Source organism: Alosa pseudoharengus, unplaced genomic scaffold (assembly GCF_046254945.1).
Source record: "Alosa pseudoharengus isolate Yale_2024_CS ecotype anadromous, Long Island Sound unplaced genomic scaffold, YU_APseudo_1.1 YU_APseudo_1.1_scf_4, whole genome shotgun sequence".
Classification (NCBI taxonomy): Eukaryota; Metazoa; Chordata; class Actinopteri; order Clupeiformes; family Clupeidae; genus Alosa; species Alosa pseudoharengus.
Window position 1 is genome coordinate 41,706,098 of NW_027468774.1, and position 25,316 is coordinate 41,731,413.

The following is a 25,316-nucleotide window of genomic DNA, read 5'->3' on the forward strand; positions in this document are numbered from 1 at the left end:
AGCGGTGATTGTTACTACTGCATGGCTACTATCATTAACACAGTTTTGATGGTAATCATCATCATGTGTTTTTGTTAAAGCAACACCAAAGAGTTTTTTGTACCTTAAAATAATGTTTCCAAAATTGTTTCCGTGGTTCATCAACTCGTAACAGGGTGAACGGCACTTCTGCATTCGCTTCGCGGCCCTCTATCGGCTATAACCGCACTATGTAAGTTTGCCAGATCGGGTAGCGGGCTTGTAGTTCGATGGAATGAGACATAAGAAACTACACATTTGACTTACATGATGTCGCAATACATAATACTTTCATAAAATCATGCAACATATTCTACCTTGTCTATGGACATCGTTATTTGCAAAGCCGTTGCTGGATAAACAAATAGCGTGCGTGCAACAGAAGAAAAGTTCTTTGGTGTTGCTTTAAACTGTTTAACCAGAGTACAAAGTACGAGTGTCAGCCTTAGTGGTATTAACGAGAAACTGGTTGTGTGTGTGCAGGTCTTTGTGTGGGTGTCTTGGGCGTGGAGGGGAAATGTGTGCAAGAACAATACTTACAATACTTACCTGGTTGTGTGTTGGTGTCTTGGGCCTGGGGGGGGGGGGGGATGTGTAAGAACGACACTTACTAGTATTAATGAGGAACTGGTTGGAGACTCCAGGATGGTCCACATCATGAATGGCAGCAGCGAACAACGCTGCCAGAATTTCAAGGTCAGTGAACACAGCCTAATGGAAGAGTCAACATTCAGTTGTTTTCATAGAGTGACGGGTATACAGTATCTCACAAAATTGAGTACACCCCTCACATTTTTGTAAATATTTTGTTATATCAGTTTAACAGGACAGGTTCCACTCAGAACAGGCCTCGCCATGGTCAACCAAAGTTGAGTGCACATGCTCAACCTCATATCCAGAGGTTGTCTTTGCCAAATAGGCGTATCAGTGCTGCTGGCATTGCTGCAGAGGTTGAAGGGGTGGGGGGTGGATCAGCCTGTGAACAAATCTTGAACAAATCCCGCTCCTTTAGCACAACCAACAAGAACAAGGTCAGTGGTCCGGTCCCACTTTGTACCTAATGCTTAAATGACAGATATGTTATATAGGAAGGTCAGGTAAAGGGCCATGTGCTATAATGGGCCAGACAAGGTTGGAGATATTGGAATTTTCATGCCAAATTTATCTGACTTCACTCAGAGGTAATTTATTTACTGATTTACAAACCAAGTTTGGGACATCTGACCTGTTACAGGTTTAGGTATTACCTAGATTTTCAGGACCCTGGTCAGCAACCTTACCAAATATCCTGCCCATACTCTGCCCATACCAGATAGTACAGAAGGAAGCCTCTTCTAAAGATGATGCACAAGAAAGCCCACAAACAGTTTGCTGAAGACAATCAGACTAAGGACATGGATTACTGGAACCATGTCCTGTGGTCTGATTAGACCAAAATAAACGTATATGGTGTCAAGCGTATGTGGCAGCAACCAGCTGAGGAGTACAAAGACAAGTGTGTCTTGCCTACAGTCAAGCATGGTGTTGGGAGTGTCATGGTCTGGGGCTGCATGACTGCTGCTGGCACTTGGGAGCTACAGTTCATTGAGGGAACCATGAATGCCAACATGTACTGTGACATACTGAAGCAGAGCATGATGCCCTCTCCTTGTAAACTGGGCCGCAGGGCAGTATACCAACATGATAACAACCCCAAACACACCTCCAAGACGACCACTGCCTTGCTAAAGAAGATGATGGACTGGCTAAATGTCTCCAGACCTAAAGCCTATTGTGCATCTGTGGGGCATCCTCAAACGGAAGGTGGAGGAACGCAAGGTCTCGAACATCCACCAGCTCCGTGATGTCATCATGGAGGAGTGGAAGAGGATTCCAGTGGCAACCTGTGAAGCTCTGGTGAACTCCTTGCCCAAGAGGGTTAAGGCAGTGCTGGAAAATAATGGGGGCCACACAAAATATTGACACTTTGGGCCCAATTTGGACATTTTCACTTAGGTGTGTACTCACTTTTGTTGCCATTATACATTAATGGCTGTGTGTCGAGTTATTTTGAGGGGACAGCAAATTTACATTGTTATACAAGCTGTACACTCACTACTTTACATTGTATCAAAGTGTCATTTCTTCAGTGTTGTCCCGTGAAATGATATAATAAAATATTTGCAGAAATGTGAGGGGTGTACTCACTTTTGTGAGATACTGTATATTCAATAATCAGTTGAAACCTGCATTGTGTTCATAAGATGCAGGACTGCTGTGTACACCCTGTGTGAGACTCCGTCTGACTAGTTTTGCATAGTCAGACATATAAAGACATAAAGATATGTACATCTGCAGAGAACCGTGGTGAAATGTGGCCTAAATACACTACTCACAAAAAGTTAGGGATATCTGGCTTTTGGATGAAATTTAATGTTTCAGTACAGAAAGTACTGAAACATTGAACTGTTTTACATGCGCATTCAACATTTTAGAGGTCGTCACATTAAGGAGCTGGGCTAGCATGTAGTAGCCTGAAAAGTTGTGGGTTCAATTCCCGACTTCCACCGTTGTGCCCTTGTGCAAGGCACTTAACCCCGAGTTGTTCTAGGGACAGTGGCCCTTGTAATATAAATGACATATGTAAGTCGCTTTGGATAGAAGCATCTGCTCAATGTAAATGTAAATGATTTACCTCTAAGGTCCATCCCTATCTGCCTGCTGTGTAGTTTTAGCCTCCTTGCCCTCTTTTGATTCCTCCATTCAGGAGTGGGTTGGATTGGTTTAGAAGGTTCAAATGTCATTAACACTGTAAACATTTACATTCATACACTACCCACAAAAAGTTAGGGATATTCGGCTTTCGGGTGAAATTTCAGGATGAGCCTAAAATCCACTATAACCTTTACAGGTGAACTTAACCACTACTACCACCAACCCAAATCCATGGGTATAGGCTTGTATGCATTTGTATTCTATATCTTTCAAGGTCACTATTTCAGTGGGATGCCTCCAGATTCTAAGCAATCATCACAAACATCCAAACATGTGGACTTGCTGAGAGAGATCCTGGGAGGCGAGACTCACGTCCAGGGCAGGGGTGGAGAGCAGCACATGTGTGGACTGCGTGACATCGGCGGCATGCAGGCTGTTGTGGTAGGCCACGTTGGCATGGTAGTGGTCCTCCAGGGTCATCACGTAGGTCACAAACGTGTCCATGGGGATCCGAAACGTCTTGAACAAATCCCGCTCCTTTAGCACAACCAACAAGAACAAGGTCAGTGGTCCGGTCCTACTTTGTACCTATTGCTTAAATGACAGATATGCACATGTTATATAGGAAGGTCAGGTAAAGGGCCATCTGCTATAATGGGCCAGACAAGGTTGGAGATATTGGAATTTTCATGCCAAAAAGTGGCCCAATTTATCTGACTTCACTCATTACTCAACATGAGAGGTCAATTATTTACTGATTTACAAACCAAGTTTGGGACATCTGACCTGTTACAGGTTTAGGTATTACCTAGATTTTCAGGACCCTGGTCAGCAACCTTACCAAATATCCTGCCCATACTCTATATAAATCATAAAGGAAGGCATGCTCACGAAAATATGTGTACTGTAATAAGTCCTGTGAACACTGGAAGGTGCCAACTAAACATGACAAAGTCTCACACAAATAATGCATATGTTTGGTTATTGGAAGGATGAAAAAGGGCATTCTATGGTGAAATGAAAACGACTATGACATACTGCTGCCTCTGCTGCCTCCTTCACTTTGTGTTGCATAGACAATCAGACCAGATGTGTGTTCCGATAGGCATGACACTAAACGTGAACCATGAAAGTGCATTAGGTTAGAGATGGGCGCCTGGTACACACCTGGAAAATGGCGTACAGGATGCAGCTGAGTGGTCTGTTGTTGGAGTACTCCGCCACATGGAAGATATTAAGGCCCCACTTGTTCAAGTCATCCAGCTCCTGTGTAGCACAGCACACATGCATTATTCAAACTGCAAAACATGCTCTTGGCTACTGTACTTTCACCCATGCCAGCTCAGCTTGTATGCATTTACGCATGCACACATTTAATTGTGATCTGTGTAGGTACATGGACGTGTGTGTGTGTGGTGTGTTTTATAAAAAGCTTTTGTGTTTTCTTGTACAGGTACATATCTGTGTGTGCAGGGGTGTGTGAGTGTGCAGGTAAGTGTGTGTGTGTGTGTGTGTGTGTGTATGTGTGTGTGGGTGTGTGTGTGTGTGTTTTATCAAAAGCTTTTGTGTTTTCTTGTACAGGCACATATCTGTGTGTGCAGGGGTGTGTGAGTGTGCAGGTAAGTGCCTGTGTGTGTGTGTGTGTGTGTGTGTGTGTGTGTGTGTGTGTGTGTGTGTGTGTGTGTGTGTGTGTGTGTGTGTGTGTGTGTGTGTGTGTGTGTGTGTGTGTACCCTGGCCAGTGACTCCTCGTGCTCAGTCTTGACTCCGAAGCGGGGCATGGTGGCGTCGGTCAGGCTGGAGCTGGTCAGGCTGGTGCTGTGTGTGAGCTTCTTCACACCACTGATGCGGCACATGGGCTTCTCCCGCTCCGACAAGGTGGGCGATGGGATCTCCACATCATTCTGTTTGTCTGTGGGGTCACACACACACACACACACACACACACACACACACGCAGATGCACAAACCAACACATACGTACACACAGAGGCACAGAAAAACACACACAAATGCACACAAACAGACACACACACACACACAGGCACAGGAGCCAAGGTCAACAGAGACATGAGGAGACAGCTGTGGCTATGTGACGGTGTCTGAGTGACCGCTGATGTCCTGCCGTGCAGATGGAGGTCAGGGGAGTGGACTCACCCAGGAAAGTGGTGGAGATGTACTCAGACACCTGGTTCCCAGAGCGACTCATCTCCGACAGGTGGGAGAGCTCCCTGTTTAACATCCTCTTAAACTGGGCAGGAGACACACAAGAGAGAGACACACAGACAGACAGACACAGAGACATGTGCATCGTGTTACTATGGATGGTCTTCAGGCTTTTGTATCTTTTGTGTTGAATGACATCATAAAATGTCCCTTACATACTCTGTAGACATTGTATAGCTTGAACTAATCATGAGGTTTATTTCACTGGTTGTGTAGTATTTTGTTATATTGCTGTGAAGCCGTGCATGTGGCTGCAGATAAATCATTACAATGCAAGACAGAAACGGAAGAATAATTTGAAAGAAATTATCATCCCTGTCTGCTAATAGATATTCAGATTTCCCTCCACACACACACACACACACACACACACACACACACACACACACACACACACACACACACACACACACACACACACACACACACACACACACACACACACACACACACACACACACACACAATTTCAATGAACTGTGGTACCTACATCAAAACACAAGCATCAACACACACACACTCTTCCAAAAACACATGCAGACACAGGCAGTATACACTCAGAGCATTCTGGCCAATTCATCTGTCCTACTGACTGATCCTTCACACATTATCATCTCCATGGTAACAGTGAGGTTTCCCTAGCAACTGCCTCCTCCCAGTCCTCCCTGCAGCATGACGGGAGAGAGGTGACTGGCTGGGTGACACTCAGCCCGGAGTAAGCAGGTGTCTGCCATCGACCTTTCCCAAGGTCAACCCTCTCTCAGTCCATCCATCCATCCTTCTTTCCCTTGTCTCTGTCCCTTCTCTCTCTCTCTCTCTCTCTCTCTCTCTCTCTCTCTCTCTCTCTCTCGTCATTTCATCTGTAATCCATCTCTGTCTTGTGTCCGTCCTCCCTTCTCGTCTTTCTTTCTCTCCTTGTTTCTGTCTCTGTCTCTCTCTCTTTCTCTCTCACCCTCTCCACATCCTTTTTTTACCCCCCCCCCTCCCCCTATAATTCCTTGGCCTCCTAAATAATCTGTCATTTCCCCCCTTCGTTGTTCTCTCCTCCTCTCGGAAGCACGACCATGCATACAGTAAGTTGCACAATCAAGCATGAAGCCACGATTTGTTGGCAGAACTGGTGACAAAGTCAGGGCCATCAGGACATTCATATTTCATCTGCACGCCCCTAAATATAGAGGACAGCATGGCGGTTGCCTGGAAACATGGCGTCCAAGTAAACACGGAGCAGGACCATGCCAATTGTTGGTCCACAACTAATGTGAGCAACAGTCAGACGGTAGTGGCAATACGGTGACTCACACAATCTGTCTAACAGAGAGAGACAGCATGTGAAGATGGAGCAGAAACACGGAGGAGTCCAAAGCCATCTTCAAAACTCACTACACTCACTGAGCACTGACTGACTTTTGGAATGGAGTGGAATTGTGTTATATGGAATTATTTGACTTTTATCAATAAAATAAATCTACCAAACAACAAATAGAGAAATAACTGTTTGACTATATAATCTGAACAAGTAACCCAAGAACAGCACCAGGTTCAAAGACTCTAGACTAGGCTAGACACAGATACAGTATGTTTATGACACAGTTAAGACTGCAATCAGTGTTTCCCATACATTAACTTATTTGTGGCAGCCCACCACAATATCAACATTGACCACCACACAATGATTTTCCAGGTTGTACTAAATTGTGCTTAAATTTGGTTAGCATCATAACCACGCTGTGCTAATTTGTTAAAAACTGTTGTATTCAAGTTAATTCTGCAAACCAACCACCACAAATGGAATTCAATTCTGTGGGAAACACTGTGCAATGGTCACCATGGTCAAATGCAGCCAACTCCTGTGCCACATTATCAGATATATCACCTATCACCTATCACCTACATGCATCTGTGCAACATCTGTCTGAATAAATCATACATCCACAAAATGCACTTCTGCACACATCTGCTGATGTAGCTGTATGATATGACAAAGCCATTCATGGCTGTGTCATAATTGCGAACTCTCTGACAATGGCAAGTCACAAACACTGACACTGGTCATATCACACTCTCTTTTACAAATGCACAAAAAAGGCCCGTGTCCACTGTCAGGCTGCAGCTACTGTATAGAGTGTGACCTGCTTCTCATTGGGATTGCCATGTCTCTGTACAAGACTTGTATCCTCAGCCCAACTTCATGTTATGCCCAACATAGTGTGTTTTCAGCTGGAGGTTGCTTCAACTTCGCTGTGACAAGGACCATTATATTCCTGTTATAGACATTCCTGCCCGCTGCCATAACTATTTACAATAATTGTGCCGTAAGAGGAGAATCTTATGCTGAGAGACAATGCACAGTTTACAACCACTTTCTCAGAGACTCTATCTATCTAAAATGTATCTGTGGTGATGCTCTAATATGGTGGGTGAAGTCAGCTGAACATCAGTGACGTGGTGAATGTTGGCCTTGGTAGAGTACAGTTGTGCATGGTACCAGTGACGTGGTAAATGTTGTCCTTGGTAGAGTACAGGTGTGCATGGTACAAAACACGACATCCTCTATAATGTTAGGCCCTCTAGGAACTGATGGTTATTCTCTAGCATATGATTAGAGAATAACAACACAAGCAGGCTCATAAATAAATGTTTAAGGAGTTGTCTGGTGGTTGTCTGCACATTTCCCTGTCTGCTCTAGACAAGATACATATGAGATAAAAATGGCTCATGTCGGAGGGAGCTGCTCTGCTCTGTATTATCTGCAGAACAGTGGCCTGCTGCTCTCTCTCTCCCTTTTCCTCTCTTTCCCTCATTCTCTCTCTCATTCCCCCTCCTACTCTGTATCTTTTGTTTTTTCTCTCCCTGTCAGTTTCTCTTTCTGCCTTTACCTCCTCTCTGTCTCTTTTTCTCTCTTCCCACCTTGTCTCTCACCTTCATTATTGTTCTCCCCCTCTCCCTCCTTCCCTCCCTCTTTATTCTCTTTCTTTTTCTCGCCATGTCTCTCTCCTTCATTCTTCCTCCTCACTCTCTGCTCCTCTCCTCTGCAATTCTCTCTCTCTCCCTTTCTCTCTCTTTCTCCCTATCTCTCTCTCTCTCTCTCTTTCTCACTCTACCTCTCTGCCTCTACCTCAATCTCTCCCTCTCTCTGTCTCTCTCTCTCTCCCTTTCTCTCTATTTCTCTCCTATCTCTTTCTCGCTCTACCTCTCTCCCTCTGCCTCTATCTCTGTCTCTCTCTCTCTCTCTTTCTCTCTCTGTCTGTCTCTCTCTCCTGCCCTAGATCAGAGACAGCACCAGGGCTTGTCCTTCACTGCGTCTGGGCAGGGCCAGCTGGAGCCTGTATCCGGGCCAGCCTGGGCCAGGGGGGACGGAGGGAGCAGGTGTGGAGGAGACACACACACACACACACACACAGACAGACAGAGACTGACAACAGCCCACCACCAGGAGAGACTGAACACTCTGCAACTAGCTCCTGTCTCCTTTCCTCTCTCTTTCACACACACACACACACACACACACACTATATGTGCAAATCCATCCTGCTGTTGTTTTAGTTTCTTTCCCTTTTTTGTCTTGTTTACCTGTTTTACCTTATTTCCTCTTTAGAAAACTAATGTAAAAATGTCCCTTCTTTATCTCTTCCCATCCCCTTCTCTATACACCTCTCCCTAGAACTCCCTCTTTCCACCTTCCCCTGCTCTCTTCCTCTCTATCCTTCTTTCTTTTTCTTTCTCTCTCTTTCCCTCTTTCTTTCTCTTTCCATCTCTCCCTGTTGTCCTCCCTCCTTCCTCCTCTCTCGAGTTGGCTACCGCTCCGCTCAAAGGCCACCTGTCACTGTGGACTTCAGCAGCTGGCCAGGCTGTCAACAGGGGGAGAGCCGCAGGAGCCACTGAGCCAGCTCTGTCCAGACAGCCCCCCAGCCGCCATGCTGATCTCCCAACCCCACCATACGACAACACCTTTACACAGCCGTGTAGAATCAACCAGCCGCCAGTCGTCCGTCGCTCAGGAAACAGATCAAGTGCAAAAAAAGCATCAGGTTTTCAAACAGGCATCTCCCTGGGCAGCATGATGGAGTCCCTGCCTAGCTAACCTGCGGCATCTCGTTTGCTTTAATTAAGTTTATGTTAGCAGGTCTGGCTCGAACACACAGAGACCTTCATGGTCTTCATATTCATACTGGCAAGGAGGCACGTAAACAGTCCCAGACATATGCATCTGACTGGAGACGCATAATTGTAAACAATCAGACATTGATTTCTATGACAGATTGACCTGTCAGTATGCGGCTTCAGAAACAAGCAGCTAACAGCCAAACGTGCACATAAACAACCACACACACTCAATCTGCACAATCTTCAGAAAACGGCATCAAACTGGACACAGATACACTCAGCACCTCCGGAAAGCACCTGCCGCAGGTAATGCGCCTGCCGCATGGGCACATTCACATCCACATTCACATCCACCTTCACATGTATTCATTTAGCAGATACTTTCATCCAAAGCTCCTTACTTTGCACATATACATTTTCATCCGCAGCCTACGCATGCGCACTGGGAGTTGACCCCATGATTGACCCCTGCTGTTTACAACCCCACTCGCTCGGCAAGTTGCTTTACCAGTGGAGCAAACAGGAGCCTGCCAGCCCTACCTGGTCCCACCATCCGATGAGCCAAGGTTTGGAGCAGGTCTCGCAGAACAGGTCCACGAAGGGGGAGCGGCGCTCGGCGCCCGAGCCTCCCCCGTCCAGCATATCATCGGTGGCCGCCTCCAGCTCCAGCTTGGCGGCCGCCCTGCTCTGCAGGGAGCTGAGGCTGACGGAGGGGGGCAGCGCACCGCACCAGCCCGAGGTGGGCGAGGGGCAGGGCGAGGACGAGAGCGAGGGCTCCACGGCCTCCACCACCCCCATGCTGCTGAGCGAGGAGGACGCGGAGACGGGCTGGCAGAGGCCCGACGGCCGGCGGTTGCGGTGGTGGTAGTGGTGGTGGTGGTGCAGCGGGCACGGCGATGCTGCACGGGCGCTCCAGCGGCACGCGGGGGTACTCAGGGTCTGGGTGGAAAGGCCGCAGCCCGGCAAGCCAGGGCACTCCAGAGCGACGGGTGCCAGCAGCCGCCCTGCCTCGGCGAAAGGGGGTTGGGGGACCGCGGGTGGACCGACCAATAGATGGACAGACAGGCGGACGTCGGGGGGGGGTTAGGGGGGTGGGGGACTCACAGAGAGCCCCCCCGAAGGGCGACGGCCCCCGGACCGGACCGTCCGGCGGACATCAGAGCGGGCCGGCGGCCATCCACGAACGAGGGTCACCACCCCCTCCGGTCCCGCGCCAAGCTGACCAGGAGCCCCCCCTGGAAGCGGAGGCCGTGGGGACTACATCTCACCCCGCTGCCGAACGCGGCTGACCCAGATCGGGAAGGACGAGGGGGGGAGGAGGGCGACAGAGCCAAGATGGAGACAAACAAGCAAAAAAAATAAAACACAGAGAGAGAGAGAGAGCGAGGGAGGAAGAGAGACAGCGAGAGAGAGAGAGAGAGAGAGAGAGACTGACAGAGACAGGGGGAGATTCTGAAGGACACCACTTCAGCCAGTGGCCAGGAAGAAGGAAAAAAGGAAACAGCAGAGGAAAAGATGGAGGTGTGAGGTGCAGAGAGTGAGTGACAGACAGACGACGGAAGGAGGGAGCACAGGGAGAGAGGACAGACGGGAAGAGAGAGGGAGAGAAGGACAGATGGATGAAAGATAGAAAGGAGCTGGAAAGAGAGGAGAGGTTGCTAAGACACGGGGTGCAATGGAGGGATGGGGAGAGAGAGAAGAGAAAGGGGTAAACACAGAGGACAACGGACGGATGGATGGATAGAGCAGGACAGATGGACAGCAAGCAACAGACAGAGAGGAAGAGAGAGAGAAACAGATAGAAAGAGAAACAGGCAGTGACAGTGCAACAGACTCACAGATAAGAAGGAAAAGAAAGCCCCCCCCCGTCTTGTAGATGGTCAGATTACAGAACCACGGTACATATGGCAGTGGTCACAGGGGGGGGGGAGAAAAAACAAGGCTCTCTCCCTCTCTCTCTCCCTCCTCTCCTCGTCCCTGCACTCGCTCCCCTCGGCGCCCCTCCCCCCACAGCGCAGTTCCAGGAGCCGGGGCCCAAACTGCCCAAGAGCTCAGCCCGATTCCCAGCTGCCTGGTCCGGCCACGCGATCCAGGTCCCGGAGCCCCCGTCGGTCCAGGTCCAAGTCCAGTTGCTGCGTTCCTTTACGTCTTCTCTCCCGTACTCCCAGCTCAGTTCTCTCTCTCAGTACTCTCTCTCTCTCTCTCTCTCTCTCTCCGGTGTGAGCGGTGCAGGATGCTGGGGGGATGCAGAGTCACTGCTAGCTCTTGAGCCGCTGCTCTGCTCTGCTCTGCTCCGGCTGCCTCTGTGCTCCGTCTCCCTGGGTGCTGAGGACAGCTTGCGCAAGCTAATCAGGCACTGTGGCAGCATGCGCGTGCCTGGATGCTGTGTGTGTCTCTCTCTCCGTGTGTGTGTGTGTGTGTGTGTGTGTGTGTGTAAGTGCACACGCCTGCGCACTGAGCATGTGCGCATGTGCTTCAAATACCATGCAAGTGTGCACCAAAAGAGTGTGTGTGTGTATGTGTGTATGTGTGTGTAGCCGCAAGATGGAGCCTGACATCTGACGTGTGTAACATGTCTGTTGCTGCTTGACTAATTTTGTTTGTGTGTACAGTATGTCTGAAAGTGTGTGTGTGTGTGTGTGTGTGTGTGTGTGTGTGTGTGTGTGTGTGTGTGTATTTGCAGCCTGTCATATAGCACACATATTATCTTTCTCATCTCGCTCTTTCCATGTAACCACAAAACAGTCCGTCTGTTTATTCTTGTTCCTCTCCAAATTCACTCACTTGTGCATGTCACACACACACACACACACACACACACACACATGCACCAAATCATTGTTAACTGTACATGTGCGCACATATAACACAAACAACTAATGATGTCATAATAGTAAGAATTTACACCAAAATGTGATGCATTCACCCTCAGCAAAACAACAAAATTAAACAAATGACGCTGTCGCTTTAAGGGACCAATCTATTGAAAAGAGTATTGTTTTTTCATTGGACGTTGCCTCAACCACATGCCTTGTGGTCAGACGGGGCAGCCAATGGCAGTGGAGGAAGGGCAGACCTCGCTGCAGTTAGATAGCAACCAAGGTTACAGCAGAGACATCAGCCAACAGCCCTCCTTCCCATGTTGCCTTCTTGTCCTCCCCACCCACCCACAGACCATCTCTCTCTCTCTCTCTCTCTCTCTCTCTCTCTCTCTCTCTCTCTCTCTCTCTCTCTCTCTCTCTCTCTCTCTTTCTCTTTCTCTCTCTCTGTATCTTTCTCTGCCTTCCAAAACTGGAGCAATACCTCTGCCTAAGGAACAAATGGCCACAAAAAAAGCTGACTACATCCACTGACTCAAAATGAATTCCAGATATGCTTCTGATCTGACATGCAATATTTATCCACAATGAAAAAAACAGTATCCCTACAGAGTACCCATCACACACATACATCGATTGCGTAATAAAACACAGACCCGTCTTGGTCTGATGCTCTGAAGTAGTTAAGAGATGAATTCAACTATTATCCACAAATCCTCCTTGTATAAAATCATAACACCCAACCACATGTTAAAGATGCTTGCAAGGCACCATAATAACAAAGGTGGCAGTATATCCTTCCTCACAGGAAAAACAAACACTGGCAGAGGCCATAGTGGATGGAGGCAGAGTAGAGGGATCTTGCTGTTGGGGGTTAGGAGAGCACCATGTGATAAGGACATGGTGGACGGTCAGTGTGGGTGTAGCTGAGTTAGTGAAGGGTGGAGGAGGCACCTTGTTGGAGGCCATCTCGCTGACGGAGCGGTGCGTCTGAATGGTCTCCAGCTGGTCCAGACACCAGTCCAGCTCCTCCAGGGTCTCTCGGGCCATCTGCTGGTACGTCTCATCTGCACAGAGGAGCAGAGAGCACACAAGACACGCCAGGGTCAGTCATCGCATCTCACGTTGTTATCACATTTTAGATGCCAAGCTGGCAACCCCCAATGTAACATTAAACTGGGGTGCATACTTTATATACTATAACTAATCACTAACACAACATTGCCAAAGCCCCTGAGCATATTACTTGTTGATGCTCATGTTGTGATTACAAACATAGAATAACATTACATTATAGATGCTCATGTGGCCACCACCAACATAACATGACATAATGTGCTTCTCCTTGTGTCACATGGTCTCTCTGCGTGTGACTTGTAACCAGGGAAGAGGATTTCTCTGATGATGGCTCTTGGAATCATGAATAATGCAATAGCTCCACTTTGCATAAAGAACATCATACATCTCGTCCTAAATAATAGATAATAGATGCTGTTTGTGTTTTAACGAGTGAAAGCAATCAGAAATTCTAAGCAGAGTAAGCACAGTAACGTGTGAGGTCAAGTTCCCTTTTCTTGAATACTCTATACTTTTCTTTTCTTTAATTCACTTTTCTTGAATACTCTATATGGTTGGCCTAAACATGTCAAAATCCTTCAATCACTACCCATTACTCACATTATAACTTGAATACTCTATATGATCGGCATAAACATGTCAAAATCCTTCACTCACTCACTACCCATTACTCATACCACGTTCTATTATAACTTGTCATGACAGTGAGTGCTTGGTTGTATTGGCACAGTACAATGTTGCCATAATGCCATAATAATGGCATATTTTTTTGACGCTATGGCTGTTGTAATGAGTATGGTATGTTATGTGTCATGTCAATAATGGCAACAACACGCTGCTATATCATTGAACACCCTAATTAATTCCTATTAACCCTCTTAATTCAAAACTGGATACGATAACTGACTGTCATAACATATGGAAGTCTATAGTAAAGTGTTACCAATTTGTTTGTCATAATCGCCAACCATAGACAAAGAGTGAAGTCTATGACTCTGTAGTGTCTCTTTCATCCTACGGAGGATGCTTAAAAACACATTCCAAACAGAAAGTAACTAGCAGGCCTCGGAGGCCCAAGTCGGTGGTCAGCTGGCTTTTTGATCATTCTATTCTGCTCCGCTGCGCGTCGGGGTCCGGTTCGCCCTGTTGGGACTTATTTTCCCAATAATGACCGGCGTTCTATACATTATCCCTTACGTATTCTATATTCTATTCTATTCTGTTCTTAGGTGGTCAGCAAGCTGAGGGTGGCTGTTTTGTTGCACTTTTTTCCATGCATAAATTATTCACTGATAGAACCATATTAATTTATTCTGTTATAAAATCTAGTGACAGGGTACATGAAAACAATTGTAGCAGATAATGAGCAAAAAGCCAGCACCACCAACCGTCGTTGACATCAGCGGACTGCACTACAACAGGAAGGCATCCTAATGCTATCTGAGATGCTGGCGTCATCTCACATGACTAAGAATGAGTGACATATTAAGGCCTATAACAAATATTTTCTAATAATGCTCTGTCTTTACACTTGTCTAATCATGCTCTGTCATTAATACTTCTGCCTTTAGTATGGCCATTTACTGAAATTGATCTGCAATAGGCTATGTCAGTCGACCACACTTTCTGACACACATAGCCATAGGCTCATTCCATAGGCTCTTGCTATTTTGCAATTATAACTTTAAAAGGGTTGATTGGGGTGTTGTTTTGGCTTAATCTATGTCCCATAACCCAGCAGGGAAATGCTCAGAGAGCACTGGTGCCATGGGTTCAGAGGCCAGGGTGCACAGATTCATGAGGAATCTCTGAGGCCTATCCTGTACAGTAAGTCACTTTGGAGATGATGAATCTCTGAGGCCTATCCTGTACAGTAAGTCACTTTGGAGATGAGGAATCTCCATCTGTATTCTGCACAGTAAGTCACGTGGAGAAAAGTGTACTGTTTGACAATACAATGCAAAATGCAGAATGAGCAGTGAAGAGTCCGAGAGAGGATGACCTGGGATATCTCATTACTCATGGAATGCCTCTCGTCCAATCAGATAATAGCAAATCATTATACTAGACTAAACTGTTGTAAAATACTATTGTGTCACATACTCAGTATCTCCGACTCAACTGGTTAAGTGGGTAGGGTATTTGTCCTTTCTACCAACCAGAAATAGCTATAATCTTGTGTTTACAGCTCGCTTGTTGTATGCCAACTACTTTTGGAGTATGGCTATGGCTCCAGCCTCTAAATAGGCCTTCTACATGCAGTAGAATCCAAGGAATTTCAGAATGCATAGAATGAATCTAAAAAATTTAGAAAATAGGTTTGTCCTCCTGACCACAAATAAGACATTCAATAAATCTTACAGGATTAAAATGCTCATAGACCTATAATAATTAAGGGCCTACAGTAGTCATATGCAATCCTGCACTAGCCTTACTGTCAGTGATTCACTACACCAATAAGTGAACCACATGACGATGCCCTTCAACTGTAAAAAAAAGAGGTGTTAATATGCTGGCAAAGTGAGGCTGCATTCAGAACTGAAAGAGGATGTGTGAGACATTGTGTGGGAGAGTGCTAGTGTGGGATAACGTTCAAAAGTGACGAAGTAACAGCACACTAAACATACCAGAGAGCGTTGCCTTGGGAACAGTGGGTTGGCTTGTCACTGGTGACCTCCTGTGGATGAAAGAGGAAGTGCATGAAACGGAAGTGTGTGAGAGCGCCCTCTTCTGGCTCAAAATGCCAACAACTCCACTCAGTGAAAGGAGAGATTGTTTATTCCTCAGATAATAATTACATTGCACTGGTAGTGAGTGTGTGTGTGTGTGGGGGGGGGGGATTGTGGGTGGGGGAGGGGTCTGCAATTTACGAATGAAAATTCAAGAGCTGCTTGTCATAGAAATGTTTCCTCAAGTGCTCATTAAGACAACATGGAAATGAAATTTTGCTGTCACACAATAAACACGAACGCCATTAGCCATGCACGACCCCCCAGACACACAGACAACCAACCCTCCCCTCGTTCTGAGGAACCACTCAGTGTGCCACGTTTGACTCCGGCTGGACACGAACTCACCCAGGAGAGGTGTCACAGCCGGACGGGTTTCTGACAGGCTCCACGCTTGACGGGTCAGCATAACACACGCCGACGCATAGGGGCCTCTTCCTCAGAACGAGGGCTTGGTCAGACATGTACAGGCACTTCCCACATTTAGAGAGAGAGAGAGAGAGAGAGTGCAGAATGGGGGGTGTTGTGTGTTTTCACAGCCTGAGTGTACTCTCAGGGTGCCACAGAGGAGTGCAGAGGGAAGCACACTGATAGCAGCAGTAGTTCAGAACACAGACAGTAAGGTGCTGCAGGAAGGGAAGATGCGTAGCCTATTCGAAAGGGAAACTGACCCAAGAACAGACTCTGCCCTCATCAAGCTAATCCAGGCCAGATCAAATAGATGGATAGAGAGAGAGAGAGATAGAGAGAGAGAGAATAGATGAGAGACGATAGATAGATAAGGTAGGGTATTTTATTAAGGCTCAAAGGCAAAAAAGACATAAACTGGAGCTATTGGAATAAGCTCCCTCTTGCACAACATCATTTGGTATTGTCCAGGGGCCAAATCTGTCCCAAAATCAGCTACTTCTCAGAATAACATATCAGGGAAGATATCAGGCATGTTGCTAGAGTGAGGGCAGGCCAGGCATGTGTAGGCAATGGCTCAGAGCGAGAGAGAGTAAAGCGAGAGTGTGCGAGCAAGCTGTCTCAATACTGTCTCAGGACAAAGAATGAAAATGCATTCCATACGCGGTTATTGTAGAGAGGAATCTGGGGAGGATGGGCAGCCATGCAATCCCTCCCAGAGAGAAGCTGACCCTGAGACAGAGCCGGCGCGAATCTGGTGCAGGACTGGCACGGATCTGACGCTGAAGTGGAACAGTCTGGCACAGATCCTGACATTGGCACCAGATCAAGACCGGATCCGTAGCAGAGTCGGATACTCCAGGGGGGAGACATGAGGCGACCATCACACAGCACAGATGACACACTTATTCATGGTAACAGAAAAGACATACACAGCCAGCCACATACACACACATAAACACACACACACACACACACACACACACACACACACACACACACACACAAAAGGTGGCGCCGTCAGCACCATTGGTGGTGAGTTGCGGTGGGGAGAGAGGGAGACAGGGGTGAGGGACATGTTGGCTGCTGGCATACTGACTTGTTAGTAGTAGGTGAGGTGGTGACATTGGCGAGAATGGTGAAGTTGCTTCTTACAGTTCGGAGGCTGGCCAACACCTGGAAAATGAGAAACATGAACAAAGGTGGGCATGCTGTGCCCAAAGGGCCATAACACACATAGACACACACACACAGATGATACACACACACACACACACACGCTCACTCACTCACACACACACACACATACACACCTGTTGAGGAGAGAAAGGACTGTGTGGCTTACCTGAGCAAAAGGAGTAACTATGAGGTCCTCAGCATGGCTGGTGTGGGGGGTGAGAATTGAAGTGGGTCAGAGACAGTGAGTGAAAAGGGTAAAAAAGAGAGTGAGATAAAGAAGGAGAGAGATAGAGGGAAGAAAGGACACAGATGGAAGAGAGAGAGACCATTAGTGTCAAGCACCATTGCATCATGGGCATCTCATGAGAGTGCAACCCTCCTGACCAACAAGTTTACTACTGCCTCAGCAGTCTCCGTCCAACAAATTAGGAAAGCAGTGATGTAAGACACACACGGCCCGAGCACTTCTCCAGCGCCAGCATCTCCCACAGGTCATTATGTCTTCAGTTCAAACACTTCAGCACGATGGTGGTGGGCGCTAACGCTAACGCTAGCACTACTGCTACTGCCTGCTATACTGCTGGCCTGGGACAAGCCTTGGCAGCTGTTTGATGGGAGCTGCGTGGACAAAGGAAGACAGCCCACAGATGGCCTGGCCAGTGCTCACCACTCGCTGTTGATGGAGGAGTTGCGGGACATGGTCTTGGGCGACATGTCGTAGTCCGAGTCGGAGCGGTACAGGAAGGACTCCCGCCGCTGGCTCTGCGGGAAGGACGGGTGGAGCACCAGGCCTGGACTCGCCTGCGAATCCATGGGACTGCGGCCAGGAGATGGCCCATTCTCCCCATCGAAACTGGAGAGGGAGAGAGAGAGAGAGAACGAGGGATAAATGAGGGGATGGAGGGAGGGAGAGAGAGAGAAATAACAAAGGAAGGAATGAGAGATTGAGAGGGAGGAGAAAAGAAAGACAGAGGAAGAGAAGAGATAGATTTGGTGAAAGAAAAGAGGAAAGGGATAGGGGAAGAGCGGGGGATAGAGAGCGACAATGAGGAGGGAAAGATAAAAAGAGGAAGAGTTCAGAAAAATACAGTGGGGGACATAATGAGAAAAGAGAGATGAAGAGAGCATTGTTATCAGAATGCTCAGGGGACACTGCTAGACCAATACATTAGGACTCCCTGGCCGACAGAACATGAGCCCAAATCATCACCGGAGACGAGGCTGCCTCTACCCGTAACGCGCCAGGATATACAGGAATCTCCACCTTGCAGCTTGACCGCTGAGGCGAGCTGAAAGCAATGCAATGCGATATCTGCCTCAGGACAAGCACGGACAAAAACAAATTGATTTGATTCCTCATTATGTTGTGCTTGTTGCAGCGAAAATCATCTCAGGCAAACATTATTTTGACAGTTTCAGGGGGGAAGGCTCACCTAGTCACTTTCATTTTTGAATGGAATCCCCTCCTCGGCGGGTGTTATGGAAAATTGTGACGCCGAAGTACAGCAATTAACTCCATTTGGAGCAATTTGGTGAAATGAGCCCTTTCCGCACCGACATGAATATATTTAAGTCTGGGCTGTCCATGTTACTATGAAAAAGGCTGTTTTTACCAAAGTTATACAGATACAAGAGCTATCAGTGTGAAATGTGTGCATGATAGCTTGTGAATATGTAGGCTACTACTCTCTGTTTCTGCAACATTAAGTTGAGGTCAAAGTTTAATCTCATCATTTTGGGTTTAATTACTGGCTTACCCTGGCACAACATCATGATATAAATCAATTATAATAAGCTTAATTATTACATTTTCTAGCAATCTCAAGAACACAAAGTGAATCTCCACAAGGTCATGAAGTCAACCAGGCCTGACGGCTTAGCTGCAACACGTCACTGTGACGAGGTCACAGTGACACCTTGGGAAGCACATTAGTAAACTGGTGCCCTGAGGTTTCCTGTTGCGGCCTGTACGTTTTAGCGCATTCTCACCCCGTTAGAGCCCTTATCAGCGGCAAAAACCTACACAGGCACCTCTTTATCAGCCTGCAACACACGGAGCAATCCTGATAGTTTCATGATTCGTTTCACGATTAAACATGGTACTTAAAACATTTTTAAGTGCCATGTTTAATGAAATAAAACATATGTACAGAGACTCTACTTTAACACACCAACATGTGGAACCTCCTAGGGACACCGCTGGTCTGCAGCATAGCCTATACATAGCACCTTTCACATTTATTGGAAGCCCTGGTAAAGTTGAGTGAAAAGAGGTATACAATTTTGGTGATTTATCTGAGTCCAACAATAAATACAACAATAAAAAAAATCCAAATTTATTGTGAGAAAAAATGATGCACCCTAAAGCGAAAAAAAAGAGGGTGCCAATGGGTGTGGAGGGCGCTGTACCTGAAACCCCGGTGGAGCGAGCGTCTGCGCTCCTGAATGCTGCGGTTGAGCCTCATGCGTCTGAAGAGGGCATTCCCACAGCTGCTGCGACCTGGTTCAGAGATCGGCGGGGAGCTGACCGGTGAGGACGGGGCAAATTCCCCGGACACGAGGTCGTCAGCCTCACTCTCCTCCACTCCAATCTGCCACATCAGTTTCTTCTGTGCCATCACAGCGCAGACAGGCTGTGCGTGTGTGTGAGAGAGAGAGAGAGTCTGTCTGGGGTAAGTGGTATCCTGTCAACTTAGTTTGTATCGCTTTTCGCACCGTGAGCTGCTCACCCACTCCAGCACTTTTGGTTAAACGCTTGCTCTGCCGTCACTCGGGCCTTCCGTCGGGGCCTCCACTGAGGAAATCTCCTGTGTCCCACCTCCCCAGGGAGTCTGAAACCGCCAGTGCCTGTGTCTTCCTGTCCCAGACAGCAGCGGTCCAGTCGCCCTGGTCCCTATCCACACCTCCCACTCTGGTCCCTCCAGCCCCGAGGTCTCCTTCTCAACTGGCCCTTAATCCTGCAGCCAGAGTGCCACTGCTTCTTTGACGTCTCTGCGACAGACGAGTTCTTATCGTCGTTTAGATCATGACCATGCAGCTCCCACGGCAGTTTGGTGCTGTTTGTCCGTTGCTCTTGTAAAGGCTGGCAGGGGTGTATCTGGCTGTGTGTGTGTGTGTCATGGGTATGTGTGTGTGTCGTGCGTGTGTGTGTGTATAGAGGCCGTCTTTGACTACACACACACACACACACATATGAACACACAGGGACGTCCCACAACCAGCAGCTTCTCCTTTTCCTCAGAGCCTCACGTACACACAAGTCTGTTCCTGTGTTTCTGTTCACAACTTTTGGACAGTCAACTGTGAACCCTTAGGCATGCCTCTCTCTCCCCCTCCCCCTCTCCCTCTCTCTCTCTCTCTTGTTTTCAGTGTGCTTCTTTCTCTTACTGTTCTTTGCTTCTGAGCAGGTCCTTTTTCTGGTCTTCTTACGGAAGAAAAAAGTTGTTTACGGTTTTCCTCTGCAATACGCAAGTTCCTCTCTCGCGCGGGCTCGCTCTCTTGCAGACTCAAGTCTCCGTGTCTTGGTTTCCACACAACTTTTGGTGTCACACATATAAAGTTCTTCAACAGTCAAGTTCTTCTCTCCCTCTGTCTCTCTCTTTCTCTGCAGCTTTCTCTCTCTCTCCTTCTTTCTATCCCTGTCTCTCTCTCCCCCTCTTATCTAAGTACTGACAGAGCTCCTCTCGTGGCAACAGGAAGACTGATCGACTCAAGCAAAAGACCAAAGGCGGTTGCGCAATATGGGTAAGAATGCAGAGAATCGGAGCAGGCGGGCGAGCGAGTGCAGAGAAAAAGAGGGTGAAAGAGGAGAGAGGTAGAGCATGGAAATTGGAAAGAGGAGTGGAGGGACGGAGTGACTCACCTCCTATCTAAATGTTTATATTTCCTGAGCGCCTGTAGCACGCCGTGTTTCATAGCCAAACAGTTCGTGTTTGCCCAAAAACAATTCCTGCGGAGGGCCGTGGGCATAACAGTGCATCATAACTGACCATAAATATAGCCTAAACATGCTGACCATAAATATAGCCTAAACATGCTGACCATGCAACTTATCCGTCATTCTGATCTCATGCTTCAGAATAATGGTTTTGTTATTATGAGGAACGCATTTGAACTCACTTTGCGTGGTGTGTGTGTGTGCATGCCGGACTGTATTTTGTTTGTACTGTATGTGCAGCATATCTGGACAACCAGAGAGAGAAGGAGAGGGTAAGAGGGAGAAGACAAGAGAGACCGAGGAAGTAAGAGAGGGAAAGAGAAGAAGAGAGAGAGAGAGTGTCATTTTGAAGGGGGCGAAAAGAAAGCTGCTGCATAAATTGCAGGCAACACCCCGCAGCAACCAGCAGCTCAAAGACTGCACAGAGCAACAAACAATGGGAATAAGATGCCATGTCAACCAGTCTTTTCTCCCCATCCTTTCCCTGTTATACTCTCTCTTTTTCTCTCTCCCCTCTCTCCATCCCCCCCTTTCTCCATCTCTGTATCTCTCTTTGTCACTGTTCTGTCTCTTCCCAGATTCTCTGCCTCTTTCCTTGTAATTTGTGTCTGTGAGAGTGACTCAGCCTAGAAGAAAGGCAGAGCAGAATGCACGCTGGTGTACTCAGCCTCTCGCTTGCTTATGGGGCAGTGAAGACCCCCTCTCTCTCTCTCTCTCTTTCTTTCTCTCTCTCTCTGTGCACACACTCCGAGGCGACAAAACGCCACAGCGCCAGGACCCACTATCTCACAGCGAGGAGGAGGAGAGATGTGCTGTGAGACACAGCTGGCAGGCTTCAGAAGATTTTTGGGGGCTTTTTAAAAATACAAATGCGGAGAGACAGATTTAATTTGCATGGCTGATATAGCGCAATGGAAAATAAATAAATAAATAAATAAAATAAAAACACACATCACTAATGCACCTCGAAACGAGGCAATTATTTTGCTTAAATAATTAATGAAGAAAAACAGACTTAGATTTTGCAGGGGACAAGCACCACACACACACACACACACACACACACATACACATACCACACAAACACACACACACACACACACACACACACACACACACACAGCCAGACATTCAGACACACACACTCTCTTGGATGCAACACAAATGCACACACACATGCACAAACGCACACAGACATGCTCACATACATACCAATACGCACACACAGTCTTTCCTCCACAGACCCCCAACCCCCAAACACACACACACACACACACAGTCTATTGCAAGCATGCACACACACACAAAGAGAGAGTCTATTGCACACACACACACACACAGACTTGCACACATGTGCGCGCATACACACACACATACACGAAAACACATGATGATTACAGGATATGTGACTGCTCACTCTTTTGCTGGAGCGATAACAGAGCCCCTGGAGGGAAGCGGGAGGGACAATGAGCTGATGATCAGAGCTGTCTCTGGGGGGGCTTAGGCGTCGGGTGCCTGCCAAGAGCCCCTCTCCTTGCTAAGAGAGAGAGGGATGACACACTCACATCAGAACCCTCACAACCTGGTGGAAAAAACACACACACACACACACACACACACACACACACACACACACACACACACACACACACACACAACTCTCTCTCAGATACACAACCCTAACAATCACCTACAATATAAACACAAATACACACACATACACACACACACAAATGAGGTAGCTCTCTTTCCCTTTCTCACACACACACACACACATTCATCTACTGCAAATACAAGCACACACACACACACACAGACATTCATCTACTGCAAATACAAGCACACACACACACATTCATCTACTGCAAATACAAGCACACACACACACACACATTCCCTTACATTTCCCTCACAGGATCAAAAGAGTATATATACTTATATACTTATTCATCTACTGCAAATACAAGCACACACACACACACATACATACAAACCATTGTTTGGTCTGGTTAAGTGCATTCTGTATCCACTCCATCACTCCAGAAGTAAATGCCAAATCTTGGAGAGGTGCTGTCGGCAAACTGCACCTAACGAGCAGGAGCTGAAGCACCGACCCATGACATTACTGAGGGCCACCTGAGCAGACCCACTGCTCTGCCATGCTATCATTAAATGAATCAGAACGGTCTCAAACTACCGCACAATACACACACACACACACACACACACTTACAAAAACAGACATTGTGCTACGATGGCTTCCCCTCAATGAGATATGTAACACAGCACCTCATCACACAACAACACAACCCATTGCGTAAGCTGAGCCGGAGTATCAATTATCTATTGTGTGTAGCGGCAACATGCACCATCAATTAACTTAATATGGCATCTACTTTTAGCTTTGCACGGTAATAGGACTGCCTATTCTCCTGCGGGCATCAAACAAGGCGTGGGTACTGGCTTACAGGCAATCACCCCCCCCCCCCCCCCACCCATTCCCCTACACTCCCCTGACCAGCACAGGGGTTTGGTCAGTATGCAAGAGCTTTTGAACGCAGGTCATTGTGCCTTACAATCCCAGGCCTCTCAGTGGTGGTGGTCGTGGTGAGAAAGCATAAAGCCGTCTCTAATTGAAGAGCGGATGAATAAGTGGTGGATGAAAGGCAGATATGAGAGGGGGAGTATTGAGGTTGAGACCCGAGACACTAGGGAGCGAGAGGGCGGGGGGCAGTGCGGGTATGAAGCCGTGTGGAGAAGGCCGGAGCTGTGGAGAGTGGCGTGGAGAGGTGGGGAGGAGTGGACAGTGGCATGGGGCGGTGGGGAGGAGTGGACAGTGGCATGGGGCGGTGGGGAGGGGCACTAAGTGGAGCACCTGCCTCTTTAAAGACAATTTGAGTATACAGTTTGTGATTCAGATTAGATTACATTAGAGTACATTGCATGACTGAGAAAGACAATATGAGCACAGCACAATGAAACACACAAGCACAATGAAATGCATGGCATATTATAAGCACACAGACAGACATGCACATACACACACACACACACACACACACACACACACACAGTAGATACACAATACACCTATGCACAAGAAAAACACATGGTATACAGTATGAACACAAACAAATTTAAAGACATCTGTATCTACAAACAGTGAACTTTTGGCCGTTTGTTGATATTAAAACTCCTCAAAGATCTCCTTGGTTACGATGCATACACCATTCATCACTGTAACAATTTTACTTGTGCTTTTTTATTTATATAACTTGACTAACCCTCCCAGACAGACACACATGCACACACACAGATACACACACACACACCAACGGAAACGCGCGCACGCGCGCACACACACACACACACACACACACACACACACACACACACACACACACACACACACACACACACACACACACACACACACACACCGCTCATACAGCAAAAGCAATGAATTTGATTATGTTCCATTAATACCCAGGGTTTTAAAGGCCTTTGAAGTCTGAGTCAATGGCTTGATTGGATTCATTGGATTTATTAAAGTCAACGGTCTATAAGGGACGGTGCAGAGGATTTATTGACCAGGAGCGAGTCCCCTCCTGCTGACCTCTCCGACTGGTCACTGCCCATTAACACACTGGGCCTGCTGCGGTCCCCCTGGTCTTGGAGGGCCAGATGGGCTCCCATCAGCCCTGACGGATCCCTGATTCCCCCAGCAGGCTGCAGCCAGCAGCAGTGCTGTCATGGCCTGCCTCTCTATCACTCTATCAGCCCAGCCAGCAGCACTCTCAGTCATCAAGTGGAACAGCTCATTCTGAGAGCAGCAGCAGAGAGAGAGGGGGGGGAGAAATGAAGATAGAGAGATAGTGGAAAAGAGACAGAGAGATGGAGAGAGAGAGAGGGAGGTGAAGGGAGAGAGAGAGAAGAGAGAGGGAGAGAGAGGGGTGGGAGAGAAAGATTGAGAGAGAGGGAGGTGAAGGGAGAGATAGAGAGAGAGTAGAGAGAGGAAGAGATAGGGAAGGAGGAGGAAAGTATGGAGAGACCGGGGAAAAGAGAAGGACTCACAGCATGCGGGAAAGAGAGAAAGGGCCACTGTAAAAAAAAGCGTCCCCTCT

General features: G+C 47.5%; 1 protein-coding gene across 4 annotated transcripts in view; it reads right to left on the reverse strand.

The window, feature by feature from the left end:
• The window catches only part of pde4a (phosphodiesterase 4A, cAMP-specific), a 54,863-nt gene that overhangs the window by 5,418 nt on the left and 24,129 nt on the right, over positions 1-25,316 (reverse strand). Inside the window, exons 1-12 of one of the 4 annotated variants that reach the window (XM_076266361.1) lie at positions 19,985-21,024; positions 19,665-19,888; positions 17,923-18,108; positions 17,422-17,458; positions 17,176-17,252; positions 15,567-15,616; positions 12,817-12,929; positions 4,868-4,961; positions 4,444-4,622; positions 3,880-3,978; positions 3,085-3,249; positions 630-729 (exon numbers count right to left, since the gene is read on the reverse strand). In XM_076266361.1, the coding sequence (XP_076122476.1) occupies positions 630-729; positions 3,085-3,249; positions 3,880-3,978; positions 4,444-4,622; positions 4,868-4,961; positions 12,817-12,929; positions 15,567-15,616; positions 17,176-17,252; positions 17,422-17,458; positions 17,923-18,108; positions 19,665-19,873 (1,309 nt within the window). In that variant the 5' untranslated portion in view covers positions 19,874-19,888; positions 19,985-21,024. Of the gene's footprint in view, positions 1-629; positions 730-3,084; positions 3,250-3,879; positions 3,979-4,443; positions 4,623-4,867; positions 4,962-12,816; positions 12,930-15,566; positions 15,617-16,739; positions 16,954-17,175; positions 17,253-17,421; positions 17,459-17,922; positions 18,109-19,664; positions 21,025-25,316 lie in introns of those variants that run through there. The other 3 variants (XM_076266360.1, XM_076266359.1, XM_076266362.1) reach the window with 3 other exon arrangements.